Genomic DNA, 15717 nt, shown 5'->3' on the forward strand with positions numbered 1-15717 from the left:
AGAGATTCAGACGCCTGGCTGTAAATATCTGCAGCCGAGTTCGAGCAATCATAAAGCCGAAGAGTGGACACGCCTCATATTACTTTTGATAAGATAATGTATGTGATAGAAAATAACCGTACAAAGTACACAGAGGACAGCAAAATGAGCAGAAGTAGAGGCTGTATAGTTGTCACCATTTTAACTTTCTCTGTTTACCCCTTCAACTAAGTATCTCGAAGCAAAATAGTTCTGTTCATACGGAATGCTTTTTCTTAGTTGAGTAATCAATGTATGAATCCAACTGCTAGCTGTAACGTCACATGTTGCTTCTTGTTCGGATGGCGAAAAGCAGAGCAGGCCCGACATGTGTTTCATGTGTAGTAGTCTTCTGCAAGCAAGTACTGGGATCACAGTAGATAACTGTATGTGAGATGTTTGGAGAGTTAATCGATGTGGAGTAAACACCTGAAGATTATCATTTTAAAAACAAGGAAATATCTATGTTTGACTGAATTATGAGAGTCCCACTCAGAGATCCTAATAACATTTATGCGGCAGGACATTTCCTTCACAAATGGGTTCCCTGTTTATCTGTTTTCAGTGTTTCTGAATATTACATTTCTGTGCGTTCTTGCATGACTCTCTAATTTCCTCCGTGTGTTGCAAGGTTTACTATTTTCGTTCTAGAGAAGAACATGGAGTTTACATACGTGCAACTAAAGTATGATACGATGCACAAAAATGGTTCAAATGGCTCTGAGCACTATGCGACTTAACTTCTGAGGTCATCAGACGCCTAGAACTTAGAAATATTTAAACCTAACTAACCTAAGGACATCACACACATCCATGCCCGAGGCAGGATTCGAACCTGAGAGCGTAGCGGTCGCGCGGCTCCAGCCTGTAGCGCCTAGAACCGCACGGCCACCCCGGCCGGCCACGATGACCAATTCACGGGATTTTGCATTCAGTCTTGCTCTTTTGCAACTAAGACGGAAGTGATTTCCTCTTACTGTATTCTTACGGTGTGGTAGCCGATGAAGATATTCTGTAAAAATATGTTCTGTATGTCTAAATATCTACCGGGAATTACTAAAAGGTTCAAACTCAGTGTAATTAATTTGACGAAGGCAGTGAGAATACCTGTACCGAAATTGTACTTATATTACATCGTTCTTGAAATATATTCAACTAATTGAGAGTTTGTACAATTTTCGTACTACTAACAAATTCTCCGTTGTCACAACTGACTAAAATTGTCGCTATTCGAAAATGCATTGTCTCCTTACTATGCCTTAATATCTGTTGCTTAATAACATTACCAAAACTTCTCTCATCCTCAGAGTGCACTACTCTCTACGACTAAACATGTCATTATTCGAATCTTTCACCACGTGGCAGCTATTTACTCAATCTACTGGACAAAATCCTTTTATGTACAGCATTTTTCCAACATAGATGAACTGTACTTCTCCTTTATATTTCTCTTCTTTCCTATTTATTTAACACTAGCTTAGCGCCAGCTGATTCGCTCACGTAGACTGTATTGTCTGCACAGATTTTTGGTTTTTATTTAATCGACTTTTTATGTTGTACACATAATTAATTGCAACATATTTTAAACTCTTCGCTACCTTGGCCTGCAAGGTCGCCGGGTGTCTCGCCAGTTGAGAAGGTTTGGAGTATTATGGGCGACCCTCCAGCGAGCTCGGGATTTTGACGATTTAACATGTCAGTTGGACAGAATCTGGTGCGATATGCCTCACGAGGATATCCAACAACTCTGTCAATCAGTGACAAGCCGAACAACTGCTTGCATAACGGCCAGAGGTAGATCAACACGTTATCGACTTACTCAATTTATGAAGGTCTTTCTTCTGAATAAATTATCCAACTTTTCTGAAACTGTAATAATTTGTTTATCTGTGCATGTGCATCACATCTACTGATTTCCATCCCATTCGGATAATTCCTACGTGGTGTGTCTTTTTTGTTTTAGAGAATATTTGCATAAATATTTTCGTCCCTTATTTTACCCCCTTAGGGATTGAATTTCCAAAAGACACTGAAAAACAATTTTTTTACATTTCTAACCGAGAAGGCAAGTACAAAATTTCAGAGATTTAGTTCGAAAATGATTTCACAATGCAATATTTCCATTAAAATTTTCATCCCCTATTTTATCCACTTGGGGCTGAATTTACAAATATACTGGAACTCGTATTTTTTTAATTTCTAACCGAGAAGTCAACTAAAATTTTCTTAGATTTGGCTTTAAAAATATTCACAATGAAATATTTTCATGAAAATTTTCAGCTCCTATTTCACCCCCCTTAGGGAGTGAATTTCCAAAAACACTGAATCACTTTTTTTTATTTCTAACCGACAAGTCAAGTACCATTTTCCATAGACATATCTTTAATATTTAAGAATGCTTTAGTAGCTATTTACAATGATTTATTTTCAAGGAAAACTTTCACCCACTGCTCACCCACGTAGGGGTGCTAAAACACGTCGTTCGAACTTCAAAATTTCATCAGTAGCGACATACTTTCAATAAACCTTTCATCCCGTATTTCACAACCTTAGAGATGCAATTTCGAAAAATCCCTTCTTAAACGATGCCTACAGTACAAGATCAATCCCTTTCCAACTTTCAGTGATGTATCAGTCAATCAGGATGTTCGCATTTATAAACGAGTATATTGATTGAAACTTCCTGGCAGATTAAAACTGTATGCCGGACCGAGACTCGAACTCGGGACCTTTGCCTTTCGCGGGCAAGTGCTCTACCACAATCTATATTGATTAATTCCGACTGCCAGTCTCTTTCGTGTTTTGACGTTATAACATTGACTAAAAGACATATCGTCGAACTCTGAAAACAGTTAAATTTATAATCAAGTGATCCCTTTACTGTTGGAGAAATCAACATGGATGTCCTAATTTTAAAAGTACAAGAGAGTGTAGGATATCCACGTCGGCATTTTCTCTACGAAACCTGTGGCTGGTTTCGGAATCACGACAAAATACTGCCTGTGTGAATCGTAGGAAATGTGGGTGTGGGTGTGCGTGCGACCGCGCCTTCTAGAAATTCCGTACAACCGACTGTCACATATACGAGGCACGTTCAGCAACAAATTTTTTTCTGGATGCAGGTTGTTCAGGATTCCAACACATGATATTATTCTCCACTCTTTTGAATGCAAGACCCAATTTTTTTTAACATAATCTCCGTTCAATTCGCCGGCCGTTGTAGCTGAGCGGTTCTCGGCGCTTCAGTCTGGAACGGCGCGACCCCTACAGTCGCAGGTTCGAATCCTGCCTCGGGCATGGATGTGTGTGATGTCCTTAGGTTAGTTAGGTTTAAGTAGTTCTAAGTTCTAGGGGACTGATGACCTCAGATGTTAAGTCCCATAGTGCTCAGAGCCATTTGAATTTTTCTCCGTTCAATTCGACGTCCTTACGCCTGTACGCCTGCATTATACCACTCTTCTAGTAGACGTCGAAGGCAATTTCTTGTTGCATCAGCAACCTCTCCACCATCCACATACTGCTTCCCGCGGAGTGCATATTCCATTCGGCCAAACAGATGGAAGTCGGAAGGTGCGAGATCCGGGCCGTAGGGTGGATGTGAAAGAAGAGACCAAAAAGTTTTGTGAGCTACTCTCGGTTGCGCAGACTTGTGAGAGGCCTTGTGTTGTAATGGAAAGGAGAAGTTCGTTTGTATTTTTGTGGAGACGAGTACGCTGAAGTCGTTTCTTCAATACGCTTCAGAGATGGTCCTTGCACCATGAGGGAGGACATCGAACACAACCCGTGGTTCAGCACCTGTGATGATGTTCGACAAAAAAATGTCACGATTTGACTCGTAACGCGCAAGCATCTCCGCTCAGATGGTCCTTCGTTGCTCTTTATGGTCGGTGGCGAGGAACCTAGCGTGTACACACCTTTGAGTACCCCAGTTTGTGGACGATTGTGTCAGCACTACCAACAAAGACGTCCAGTTGTGCAGCGAGGTGTTTGATGGTGATCCGTCGATCACCTCGAATGGGAGTGTCCGCACGTTCCAACATTGCAGGAGTCACAGCTGTTTGCAGCCGGCCGGCACACGGGAGATTTGCGCGACCTTGTTGCGATGATGACAGACGCGTCGCCCAACGACTCACCGTGCTTTTCTTCACTGCACGTCACTGCGAGCGCCTGCGAATATCTGCGATGTTCTGGTTTTCTGCCAAAAGAAACTCAATGACAGCTATGTGATGGGAACGTACCTCAGTTACGATGCCACCTATCGGACTTTCATGAAAACTGTAGGGTCTGAAGCCGGAATATTCCACGATGTCTCACAAAAAATTCCACATTATATGAACCGAAATTGGCCGAGAAAAACAAATTGCGCGTTACTTATTGAACGCCACCAGTACAACGCACAGACTTACTAAAACTGATTAGACCGCTCACTGGCGCTAGTGTAGAGCTCCCGCAGTGAGGCCGCTATTTGCAAGGCAACGCTGTTTTTGCACTTAGTAAATTATGTCTTATATCCGATGAATCGTCACATATACAATAACTTAACAGATTCAAATAACGTTCATGTGGATTTTGCATCCCTGACCTTAGAAAAACGTGTGAAAATGAAATGGCTCGTTCAAGTGGTAGCCGAGATTACAATTATTCGAGTCCAAGCTAGTTGAATGAAAAATTCGAGAAAGGAAAGTACGCAGATAAAATAATATCATACAAGAATGAAAAATAATCGCAAAACACAGACGCAGACTATGTCCCGGGAAATATTAAACAAGAAGCGACAGTGAAAAATTTAGCGAATGATAAACTAATCTACTATACGCTGCTTCATAAGTTTATGCAATTATCTTGAGTCGAAAACTTGACACATTTTCGCACAAACTTGTAACAAACGAACCCCACGTTCTTGAATAGATATTTATAACCTCCCGTCTGTTGATGGAGATCTAATACAAAAACTTAGGAAACTACATTCGTTTGAGACAGCGTTATTACCCACGCAGAGAACACGGCAACTGCCATAACCATGTTTTCCAGAGACATCGTTCAGTGGACGAGGAGTCAAAATAAGCGAACACATATCTCGGCTTATCCTAGATACTCTACCTGTTCTGAGAAAACGACGGTCAACGTTTTCCAAGTAATTTTGAGGCGTTTTCTGGCGCGACACTCGTGGCACAGTGGCTACCGTCGTGATATGTCATTTATGCGCCACGTGTTCGTAACCCGTTATGATTTTATTCGTGTTTTTTTATTTTTTCATGCATCTACCCATGTTCGTAGAAGATCACTAAACGAATGTTTCTTTTCAAGTTAGCGGATTGTAAAATTACGGATGAATTGTAAAATTACAACTGGGTTTCACTATGTCATACATTATGTATGGTATTTTCAGGGGATACAACATTTTTAGATTCTCATATTCTTCTATTTCATTTTTATATCTATTTTTTTAAATTCTTATATTTCAATCTTGTCTTCACTCTTCAGAAAGATTTGGCGCAACACTTTGGATGATAACTATCGTAGAAACATCCGAAAGACAGAAATTACGAACACCACTAGTATCGCGCAAAGGCAGATTTGCCAGAGCGACATTTCTTCGTATGAACCTCACTCGCGGAAGACACGTCGGTAACATCGCTGAAAATTCCACGTGCTGACAATAATTTCATTGAAAACCACGCACAACGGATCATTTTTCCGAAAACTGGCGCCTGCAACGGATTAGATAGAAAGAAGGATCCTTTATTGTATGATTATATGATAGCGGAACAAACACTGGTAGCAGTTACTTCTGTAAAATATCTGGGAGTATGCGTGCGGAACGATTTGAAGTGGAATGATCATATAAAATTAATTGTTGGTAAGGCGGGTACCAGGTTGAGATTCATTGGGAGAGTGCTTAGAAAATGTAGTCCATCAACAAAGGAGGTGGCTTACAAAACACTCGTTCGACCTATACTTGAGTATTGCTCCTCAGTGTGGGATCCGTACCAGATCGGTCTGACGGAGGAGATAGAGAAGATCCAAAGAAGAGCGGCGCGCTTCGTCACAGGGTTATTTGGTAACCGTGATAGCGTTACGGAGATGTTTAATAAACTCAAGTGGCAGACTCTGCAAGAGAGGCGCTCTGCATCGCGGTGTAGCTTGCTCGCCAGGTTTCGAGAGGGTGCGTTTCTGGATGAGGTATCGAATATATTGCTTCCCCCTACTTATACCTCCCGAGGAGATCACGAATGTAAAATTAGAGAGATTAGAGAGCGCACGGAGGCTTTCAGACAGTCGTTCTTCCCGCGAAGCATACGCGACTGGAACAGGAAAGGGAGGTAATGACAGTGGCACGTAAAGTGCCCTCCGCCACACACCGTTGGGTGGCTTGCGGAGTATCAATGTAGATGTAGATGTAGATGTAGATTATGAATCAAGACACTCTAAAGTAATTTCAACGAAAACCATTTCGAATAATTTTGTCATTAATTTATTGCTTTTATAAATTCATTCATCATACAATTTGTAGACCAATATGGACAACGTTATTTTACTATACATTGGAAAACATTCGTGAAGTAATCTCCTACTGACATGGGTGCTGTTGTGGTCTTCAGTCCAGAGACTGGTTTGATGCGGCTCTCCATGCTACTCTATCCTGTGCAAGCCTCTTCATTCCGAGTAACTACTGCAACCTACATCCTTCTGAAGCTGCTTAATGTATTCATCTCTTGGCCTCCCTCTACGCTTTTTATCCTCCATGCTTCCCTCCAATATTAAATTGGTGATCCCTTGGTGCCTCAGAACATGTCCTACCAATCGATCCCTTCTTCTAGTCAACTTGTGCCACAAATTCCTCTCCTTCCCAACTCTATTCAGTACCTCCTCATTAGTTACGTGATCTACCCATCAAATCTTCAGCATCCTTCTGTAGCACCACCTTTCGAAAGCTCCTATTCTCTTCTAGCCTACACTGTTTAACGTCCATGTTTCATTTCCATACATGGATACACTCCATACGAATACTTTCAGAAAAGACTTCCTGACAATTAAATCTATATTGTGTGTTAACAAATTTTTCTTTTTCAGAAACGCTTTTCTAGCCATCGCCAGTTATTTTGCTGCCCAAATGGCAAAATTCCTAGTCTAATTCGCTCAGCGTCACCTGATTTAATTCGACTAGACAAATGAAAAATAGAAGCCGGCCGGAGTCGCCGAGCGGTTAAAGGCGCTACAGTCTGGAACCGCACGACCGCTACGGTCGCAGGTTCGAATCCTGCCTCGGGCATGGATGTGTGTGATGTCCTTAGGTTAGTTAGGTTTAAGTAGTTCTAAGTTCGAGGGGACTTATGACCACAGCAGTTGAGTCCCATAGTGCTCAGAGCCAATTTTTTTATAAAATAGAAATAATAATCGGGCTTCGAAGACGGGGCTCAGAATTACGAAGCCGTAATGCTTGCCACTGCGGAAAAACGTATTCACTTATCTTATCCCCTCTTGCAGTGACCGAAGTTTCTGGGAAATCGTATTCCTTGTCAGTAGGAATTATGAAGTAAACATCCTTCTATTTTGGTCTTCGCTTTCTTTTCGTTGTCTCTTATATCCTTTAAATCACAGGGCAGTAATCATATTTGTAGCTGAAAATGGCGGTCTTCAATTCGGGCACAGTTTCCTAATTTCTCCACTGCGGTGTGGTAGGACTTGAACAACGCTGCACTGCCATGGCTTACGTCAGCGGTGGAGGGCGAAATGATCACCTGGTACCTGTTTTACACCATCTACAGGGTCCAAAGCGAGCAGAGTGCTCTTTTAAGGGGGTGACTAAATTTTTGTCTGGTAAACTTAGACGTCGCAGATGGCCCAAAGGCACATACAAACACACAAACGTTTTTCAGAATTGAAGTTTTTTTTCTCAAGTGCGGCAACACATCATGTCTGTGAATAGTAAATAAAGCCAGCATGCCCATAAATCATTTTGCAGAAGTCTCAGCACGACTAAAATACGTAAAATCGACAGATAACTTTTTAGTATAGCTGTAGCACTGAGACAAGGCGTCGGACAGACACACTGACGACACATAGCGTGGTATGTTAAAGTGTTAGTTGCTACCTGAAGCACGCGGAGGAGTCGCCACCACCAGCGGGCCATGACTGGGCCCCAGCTCCCGCAACAGCGAGCTTTACTTTGCGCCGCCGGTTCCTTGAACACATCGAAAAAAATAAAGATAAGCACTCATTCATGTACCTTAATCATTTCTCAGTATTACATGTACTGCGTCCAGTACGACAGTAAATCTTATCTGCGTCATTATCGTCAGACTTGAATGGCAACATCGACAGTCTACTTCCGGTAGATAGAGAGTCGGTTGATCAAACTATCAGCGAGTAAGGGTACGTGTACCGATACCAGTACGTTTAATCTGTCAGGTGAAGTATCCACTCCTATACAGGGTGTCCCAGAAATGTTACGATAACTTCGAGGCGTTATGGAAGGTGTCTTGAGGAACAAATCGAGGATAGGAACTCGTGTGCGGAAACGTCATCCTATGCCGTTACATAGCGTCGAATTTACAGGTACCGGTGCCTGCCACTAGGCCATGCCTCCAGCAGCAAACGTGACTTTGTAAGCTGAAGGATCGTACGCTGAACGTCTCGCAATGTTGTTTGTTATTCAGTGATCGCGTCTGATTGCTGTGATCGACACTGGAGAAGATGGAGCCAGCTGCTGTGTAGACATGCTTTGTCTCCTATGAATGCGATGCTCTGTTGCCTAGGCGGATGACGGATTCAGATACTGGTTTCAATATGCAGTTTATTTTTCTTCTGGCGATTTTAGAGGGTTCCTGGAGAAAAATAAACTGCATACTGAAACTCGTATCTCAAACCGTCATCCGCCTAGGCAACAGAGCATCGCATTCATAGGAGACAAAGCATGTCTACGCAGAAGCCGACTCCATCTTCTACAATGGCGATCGTGGCAATCAGCCGCGATCACTGTCTGAACAACAAACAGCACTGTGAGACGTTTCGGCTACGGTCCGTCAGCGTACAAAGTCAGGTTTGCTGCCGAAAGGGTGGCCTAGAGGCAGGCGCCGGCGTCGGTAGGTTCGACTCTCTGTAGCGTCATAGGATGACGTTTCCGCACACGGGTTCCTATCCTCGACCTGTTCCTCAAGATACCCACCACAGCCCTTCGAAGTTTGTGGTTCAAATGGCTCCGAGCACTATGGGACTTAACATCTGTGGTCATCAGTCCCCTAGAACTTAGAACTACTTAAACCTAACCAACCTACGGACATCACACACATCCATGCCCGAGGCAGGATTAGAACCTGCGACCGTAGTAGTCGCGCGGTTCCGGACTGAGCGCCTAGAACCGCTAGACCACCGCGGCCGGCTCGAAGTTTGTGGCAACGTTTCTGTGACACCCTGTAGAGTTACACTACTGGCCATTAAAATTGCTACACCAAGAAGAAATGCAGATGATAAACGGGTATTCATTGGACAAATATATTATACTAGAACTGACATGTGATTACATTTTCACGCAATTTGGGTGCATAGATCCTGAGAAACCAGTACCCAGAAAAACCACCTCTGGCCGTAATAACAGCCTTGATACGTCTGGGCATTGAGTCAAACAGAGCTTGGATGGCATGTACAGGTACAGCTGCCCATGCAGTTTCAACACAATACCACAGTTCATCAAGAGTAGTGACTGGCGTATTGTGACAAGCCAGTTGCTCGGCCACCATTGACCAGACGTTTTCAGTTGGTGAGAGATCTGGAGAATGTGCTGGCCAAGGCAACAGTCGAACATTTTCTGTATCCATAAAGGCCCGTACAGGACCTGCAACATGCGGCCGTGAATTATTCTGCTGAAATGTAGGGTTTCGCAAGGATCGAACGAAGGGTAGAGCCTTGGGTCGTAACACATCTGAAATGAAAAGTCCACTGTTCAAAGTGCCATCAATGCGAACAAGAGGTGACCGAGACGTGTAACCAATGGCACCTCATACCATCAAGCCGGGTGATACGCCAGTATGGCGATGACGAATACACGCTTCCAAAGTGCGTTCACCGCGATGTCGCCAAACACGCATGTGACCATCATGATGCTGTAAACATCCGAAAAATGACGTTTTGCCATTCGTGCACCCAGGTTGGTCGTTGAGTACACCATCGCAGGCGCTCCTGTCTGTGATGCTGCGTCAAGGGTAACCGCAGCCATGGTCTCCGAGCTGATAGTCCATGCTGCTGCAAACGTCGCCGACCTGTTCGTGCAGATTGTTGTTGTCTTGCAAACGTCCCCATCTGTTGACTCAGTGATCGAGACGTGGCTGCACGATCCGTTACAACCATGCGGATAAGATGCCTGTCATCTCGACTGCTAGTGACACGAGGCCGTTGGGATCCAGCACGGCGTTCCATACTACCCTCCTGAACCCACCGATTCCATATTCTGCTAACAGTAATTGGATTTCGACCAACGCGAGCAGCAATGTCGCGATACGATAAACCGCAATCGCGATAGGCTCCAATCTGACCGTTATCAAAGTCGGAAACGTGATGGTACGCATTTCTCCTTCTTACACGAGGCATCACAACAACGTTTCACCAGGCAACGCCAGTCAACTGCTGTTTGTGTATGAGAAATCAGCTGGAAACTTTCCTCATGTCAGCACGTCGTAGGTGTTGCCATCGGCGCCAACCTTGTGTGAATGCTTTGAAAAGCTAATGATTTGCATATCACAGCATCTTCTTCCTGTCGGTTAAATTTCGCGTCTGTAGCACGTCATCTTTGTGGTGTAGCAATTGTAATGGCGAGTAGTGTATTAGTGACTTACGACTGTAAGGAAAGATAGTGTCGTCTTTAGCTTAGTCCAGCTCATTCCTGTTACAGATGTAGCATACGCATGATTTCTGTAGTTACTATCCGCAATTCCTTGATATTTCTCCAAAACGGATGCGTTTACTGTTCTATCCACGTAAGGAAAAAGGAATGAACACGGCAACACTATTGGATGAAGATACCATTAACTTTTCTTCCTCCTACCTTTGAGTTTTCATGTCAGCTTGGAACCAGTCAAAAATCATTCACTGGCATCGTGCAAATTTATTTTTGTTTCCCACGTCCAGAAATGAAAAACTTGGAACGCAGAATACTGTGTATGCTCTGTATATTTCAGGGACAAATAGAGAAGGCTACAGCAAGCATGATTTAGAAAACCTTGACGCAAAACTGACTCTTGTTCTAACTGACGGAACATTGATTTTCTTTGTCTAAATTACTTGTCTGTTCATCAAATGCCACAGACACGCTTCAAACTGCCCTTCCTTACTCTCCTTGCGCTTGCCAGTTTTGTTCTGCCTAAGCTTTCCGAAATGAATGGACAATGAATGGCTGACTATTGCTGCATTAAATATAACTGAACAATCTAAAGATGAACGTTGAACGTCATCACTACACGTATATGTCCGCCCCGATAGCTGAGTGGTGAGCGTGACGGATTGCCGTCCTACGGGCCCGGGTTCGATTCCCCGCTGGGTTGGGGATTTTCTCCGCTCAGGGACTGGGTGTTGTGTTGTCTTCATCATCATTTCATCCCCATCCGGTGCGCAGGTCGCCGAATGTGGCGTCGAATGTAATAAGACCTGCACCAAGGTGGCCGGACCTGCCCCGCAAGGGGCCTCCCTGCCAATGACACCAAACGCTCATTTCCATTTACTACACGTATATAAGATTTCATCTTCAGGAAACTATATATAGAAATTTGGTGACCAGTTCTGAGCCCGGAAAATATCTACGGTAGTACTCACAAATTTTTCGCCTGCAGTTTAAAAATAGCAATGAATAAAATGAATATTATCAAAAGACTGAGAAGAATTTATTCTTATCTGTGACTGATCATTACCTTCTGGTGCTTTTGAAGCCAGCACAAACATTCTCGCGGCGATCGCAAAAAATACTAAGTGTGGAGGCACTGTGGCAGATAAGATTTCTGTTGACTTCGCTTCACATGAATGTCAAAGTTTATGACGCAAGTCTGTGGATGTAATATGTGATATCGCCCTAACGCATATGCGTTCTACGAATAATATCTTTCAGCTAATGCGATATGGATAACTGCTATCTTACCTAAACAGAAACGAGATCAGACATCCGCAGCATCTATTATTAAAAGCGTTCGCGTGCTGAGTCGGTGCTGCATTCGAGAATGAGGGAAGATTCGCAGCCACAGAGAAGGGGTACCATAAATCGCTAGAATCACAAGCTATGGGAAATAGGTTAAAACCCGGGATCGATGGTCCCAACGTCCAGAGGTCATTTACACAATGACATTTGAAATATTATGTCATCAAAGACATAAACAATGAACAAGTCAATTATCGTATTATATGCATGCAGCCACATTTTTACGGTCTAGTTTAACTGACAAATGATTTGTGTGTGTCTGCAGTACCTTTTCTGTATATACATATTTAGATAAAAGTTAACTAATAACCTCAAAAATGATGTGCATTATCCATACTGCTTCGCTGGTCTATGCTCTCATCACCTCCACTTACATTAAACACACACACACACACACACACACACACACACACACACACACTACGTCTACACTCTCAGCGCGACCTCCATTAAAAATCGCCGGCTGCCTAGTTCGTATGTTCTTCGCTGACGATTATGGGCTAAAACTAACTACTGCTACGTTCGACCCGAAGGCTGAGCTGAAATTCCTGATGTTATACTAGGCCATAAGAAGGAAAAGAGAAAGAAAGCAAAATGGGGCTCCTGCCTTTCCGTCGGGGAGACGTTCGCTTTTTTGTAAACATAAGCAACTTCATCAGTAGTAACAGGTTCTTCAGAAATGTATGGACAATCGATGTTGTATGTGAAAATGAGATAACTTAAGTCTTTTCTCACTAGAGGGTATCTCTTGATACGCAAGGGAACTTCAAAAAGAAAGTTACGCATTATTGTGGCAGATCAAGTAATTTTTATTGAATGCTGCGCTACACTTTTAAATGGCACCGATACGGGACATTGTTATCCGTGGTTATTGTCGGTGGCCTTCCATCCCGATCAGTACCACCCACGTCCCTGCAGCCTTGGTTGGTTGGTTGTTTGGGGGAAGAGACCAAACAGCGAGGTTATCGGTCTCATAGGATTAGGGAAGGATGGGGAAGAAAGTCGGCCGTGCCCTTTCAAAGGAACCATCCCGTAATTTGCCTGGAGCTATTTAGGGAAATCACGGGAAACCTAAATCAGGATGGCCGGACGCGGGATTGAACCGTCGTCCTTCCGAATGCGAGTCCAGGCGGCCTTGGTCAAATTGCTGGCACCATTTCCTTACGGCTGGACGCGGCATTCCACTCGGTCCATATACTGCCAGAATTTCACGGTGACTCTGTGTGCAGTTTAGACGTTTTGTCCACAAGAGTAACTCTGTCCCGCGTACTTTCACATCAGAGTGTGTGTCCTGCAGCCGCGCCGTATCACTCACACACTGTGAAGCAGCTGTCATGTGTACCGCGGCAAAACTATCTGCAGGAAACCCGGAACATGTACTCTCTTTTGAGAATGCGCCACTCTCGTTGCGCGATGGTCTTACATGTGTAACTTACTTTCTGAAGTCCCTACGTGTTTGTTAAATGTGCTCAGAAGCGTTGTTGGTTAAGACCACGTCACTAATTCGGAAGCCACGCGGGCTAGCCGCGCGGTCTAGGGGCGTCTTGTCACGGCTCACGCGGTTTTCCCCCGTCGGAGATTCGAGTCCTCCCTGGGGCATGGAAATGTGTGTGTGTTGTCCTTAGCGTAAGATACACTCCTGGAAATTGAAATAAGAACACCGTGAATTCATTGTCCCAGGAAGGGGAAACTTTATTGACACATTCCTGGGGTCAGATACATCACATGATCACACTGACAGAACCACAGGCACATAGACACAGGCAACAGAGCATGCACAATGTCGGCACTAGTACAGTGTATATCCACCTTTCGCAGCAATGCAGGCTGCTATTCTCCCATGGAGACGATCGTAGAGATGCTGGATGTAGTCCTGTGGAACGGCTTGCCATGCCATTTCCACCTGGCGCCTCAGTTGGACCAGCGTTCGTGCTGGACGTGCATACAGCGTGAGACGACGCTTCATCCAGTCCCAAACATGCTCAATGGGGGACAGATCCGGAGATCTTGCTGGCCAGGGTAGTTGACTTACACCTTCTAGAGCACGTTGGGTGGCACGGGATACATGCGGACGTGCATTGTCCTGTTGGAACAGCAAGATCCCTTGCCGGTCTAGGAATGGTAGAACGATGGGTTCGATGACGGTTTGGATGTACCGTGCACTATTCAGTGTCCCCTCGACGATCACCAGTGGTGTACGGCCAGTGTAGGAGATCGCTCCCCACACCATGATGCCGGGTGTTGGCCCTGTGTGCCTCGGTCGTATGCAGTCCTGATTGTGGCGCTCACCTGCACGGCGCCAAACACGCATACGACCATCATTGGCACCAAGGCAGAAGCGACTCTCATCGCTGAAGACGACACGTCTCCATTCGTCCCTCCATTCACGCCTGCCGCGACACCACTGGAGGCGGGCTGCACGATGTTGGGGCGTGAGCGGAAGACGGCCTAACGGTGTGCGGGACCGTAGCTCAGCTTCATGGAGACGGTTGCGAATGGTCCTCGCCGATACCCCAGGAGCAACAGTGTCCCTAATTTGCTGGGAAGTGGCGGTGCGGTCCCCTACGGCACTGCGTAGGATCCTACGGTCTTGGCGTGCATCCGTGCGTCGCTGTGGTCCGGTCCCAGGTCGACGGGCACGTGCACCTTCCGCCGACCATTGGCGACAACATCGGTGTACTGTGGAGACCTCACGCCCCACGTGTTGAGCAATTCGGCGGTACGTCCACCCGGCCTCCCGCATGCCCACTATACGCCCTCGCTCAAAGTCCGTCAACTGCACATACGGTTCACGTCCACGCTGTCGCGGCATGCTACCAGTGTTAAAGACTGCGATGGAGCTCCGTATGCCACGGCAAACTGGCTGACACTGACGGCGGCGGTGCACAAATGCTGCGCAGCTACCGCCATTCGACGGCCAACACCGCGGTTCCTGATGTGTCCGCTGTGCCGTGCGTGTGATCATTGCTTGTACAGCCCTCTCGCAGTGTCCGGAGCAAGTATGGTGGGTCTGACACACCGGTGTCAATGTGTTCTTTTTTCCATTTCCAGGAGTGTAGATTAAGTAGTGCGTAAGCTTAGAGACCGATGCGATGACCTCAGCAGTTTGGTCCCATAAGAACTTACCACAAATTTCCAAATTTTCTAATTCGGAGGTTTGTTTCCTCCTGATTATAGATTACTTTCTGACATTGAACGTAACTTTACGTCGCGCATAACGATCTGTGCAAGAAAAATTCTAATTATTTCTATGTAGATCCGTGCTTTCTATGGCGAGCAATTTAGACTAGATACGAGTCTGTAGAGCTATAGAAGTGCAGAGAATCGTACCGACCATGACAAGCCGACGGGGCGAGCAAACATTGCACACTCATGTTCAGAAAAAGCAGATCGCCTTGAACGACTAGAGATAGGACGTTCATATTCACGGGACATGTGCATTGCATGTTCTGCAGGAATGATTGGCACTTGAACCATGTCGGCCCACGGGTTCAATGTCAAATTTGGTATCGCGGCGC

General features: G+C 45.0%; 1 protein-coding gene across 3 annotated transcripts in view; it reads right to left on the reverse strand.

Annotated features, from left to right (window-relative positions):
• The window catches only part of LOC126457618 (phospholipid-transporting ATPase IF-like), a 650785-nt gene that overhangs the window by 229417 nt on the left and 405651 nt on the right, over nucleotides 1–15717 (reverse strand). The window contains exon 1 of one of the 3 annotated variants that reach the window (XM_050094077.1): nucleotides 8114–8167. The exons of the other annotated variants lie outside the window; for them this stretch is intronic. Within the exon in view, the coding sequence (XP_049950034.1) occupies nucleotides 8114–8152 (39 nt within the window). The 5' untranslated portion in view covers nucleotides 8153–8167. Of the gene's footprint in view, nucleotides 1–8113; nucleotides 8168–15717 lie in introns of those variants that run through there. 3 annotated transcript variants of the gene reach the window in all.

The sequence above is a fragment of the Schistocerca serialis genome, chromosome 2, assembly GCF_023864345.2.
Source record: "Schistocerca serialis cubense isolate TAMUIC-IGC-003099 chromosome 2, iqSchSeri2.2, whole genome shotgun sequence".
Classification (NCBI taxonomy): domain Eukaryota; kingdom Metazoa; phylum Arthropoda; class Insecta; order Orthoptera; family Acrididae; genus Schistocerca; species Schistocerca serialis.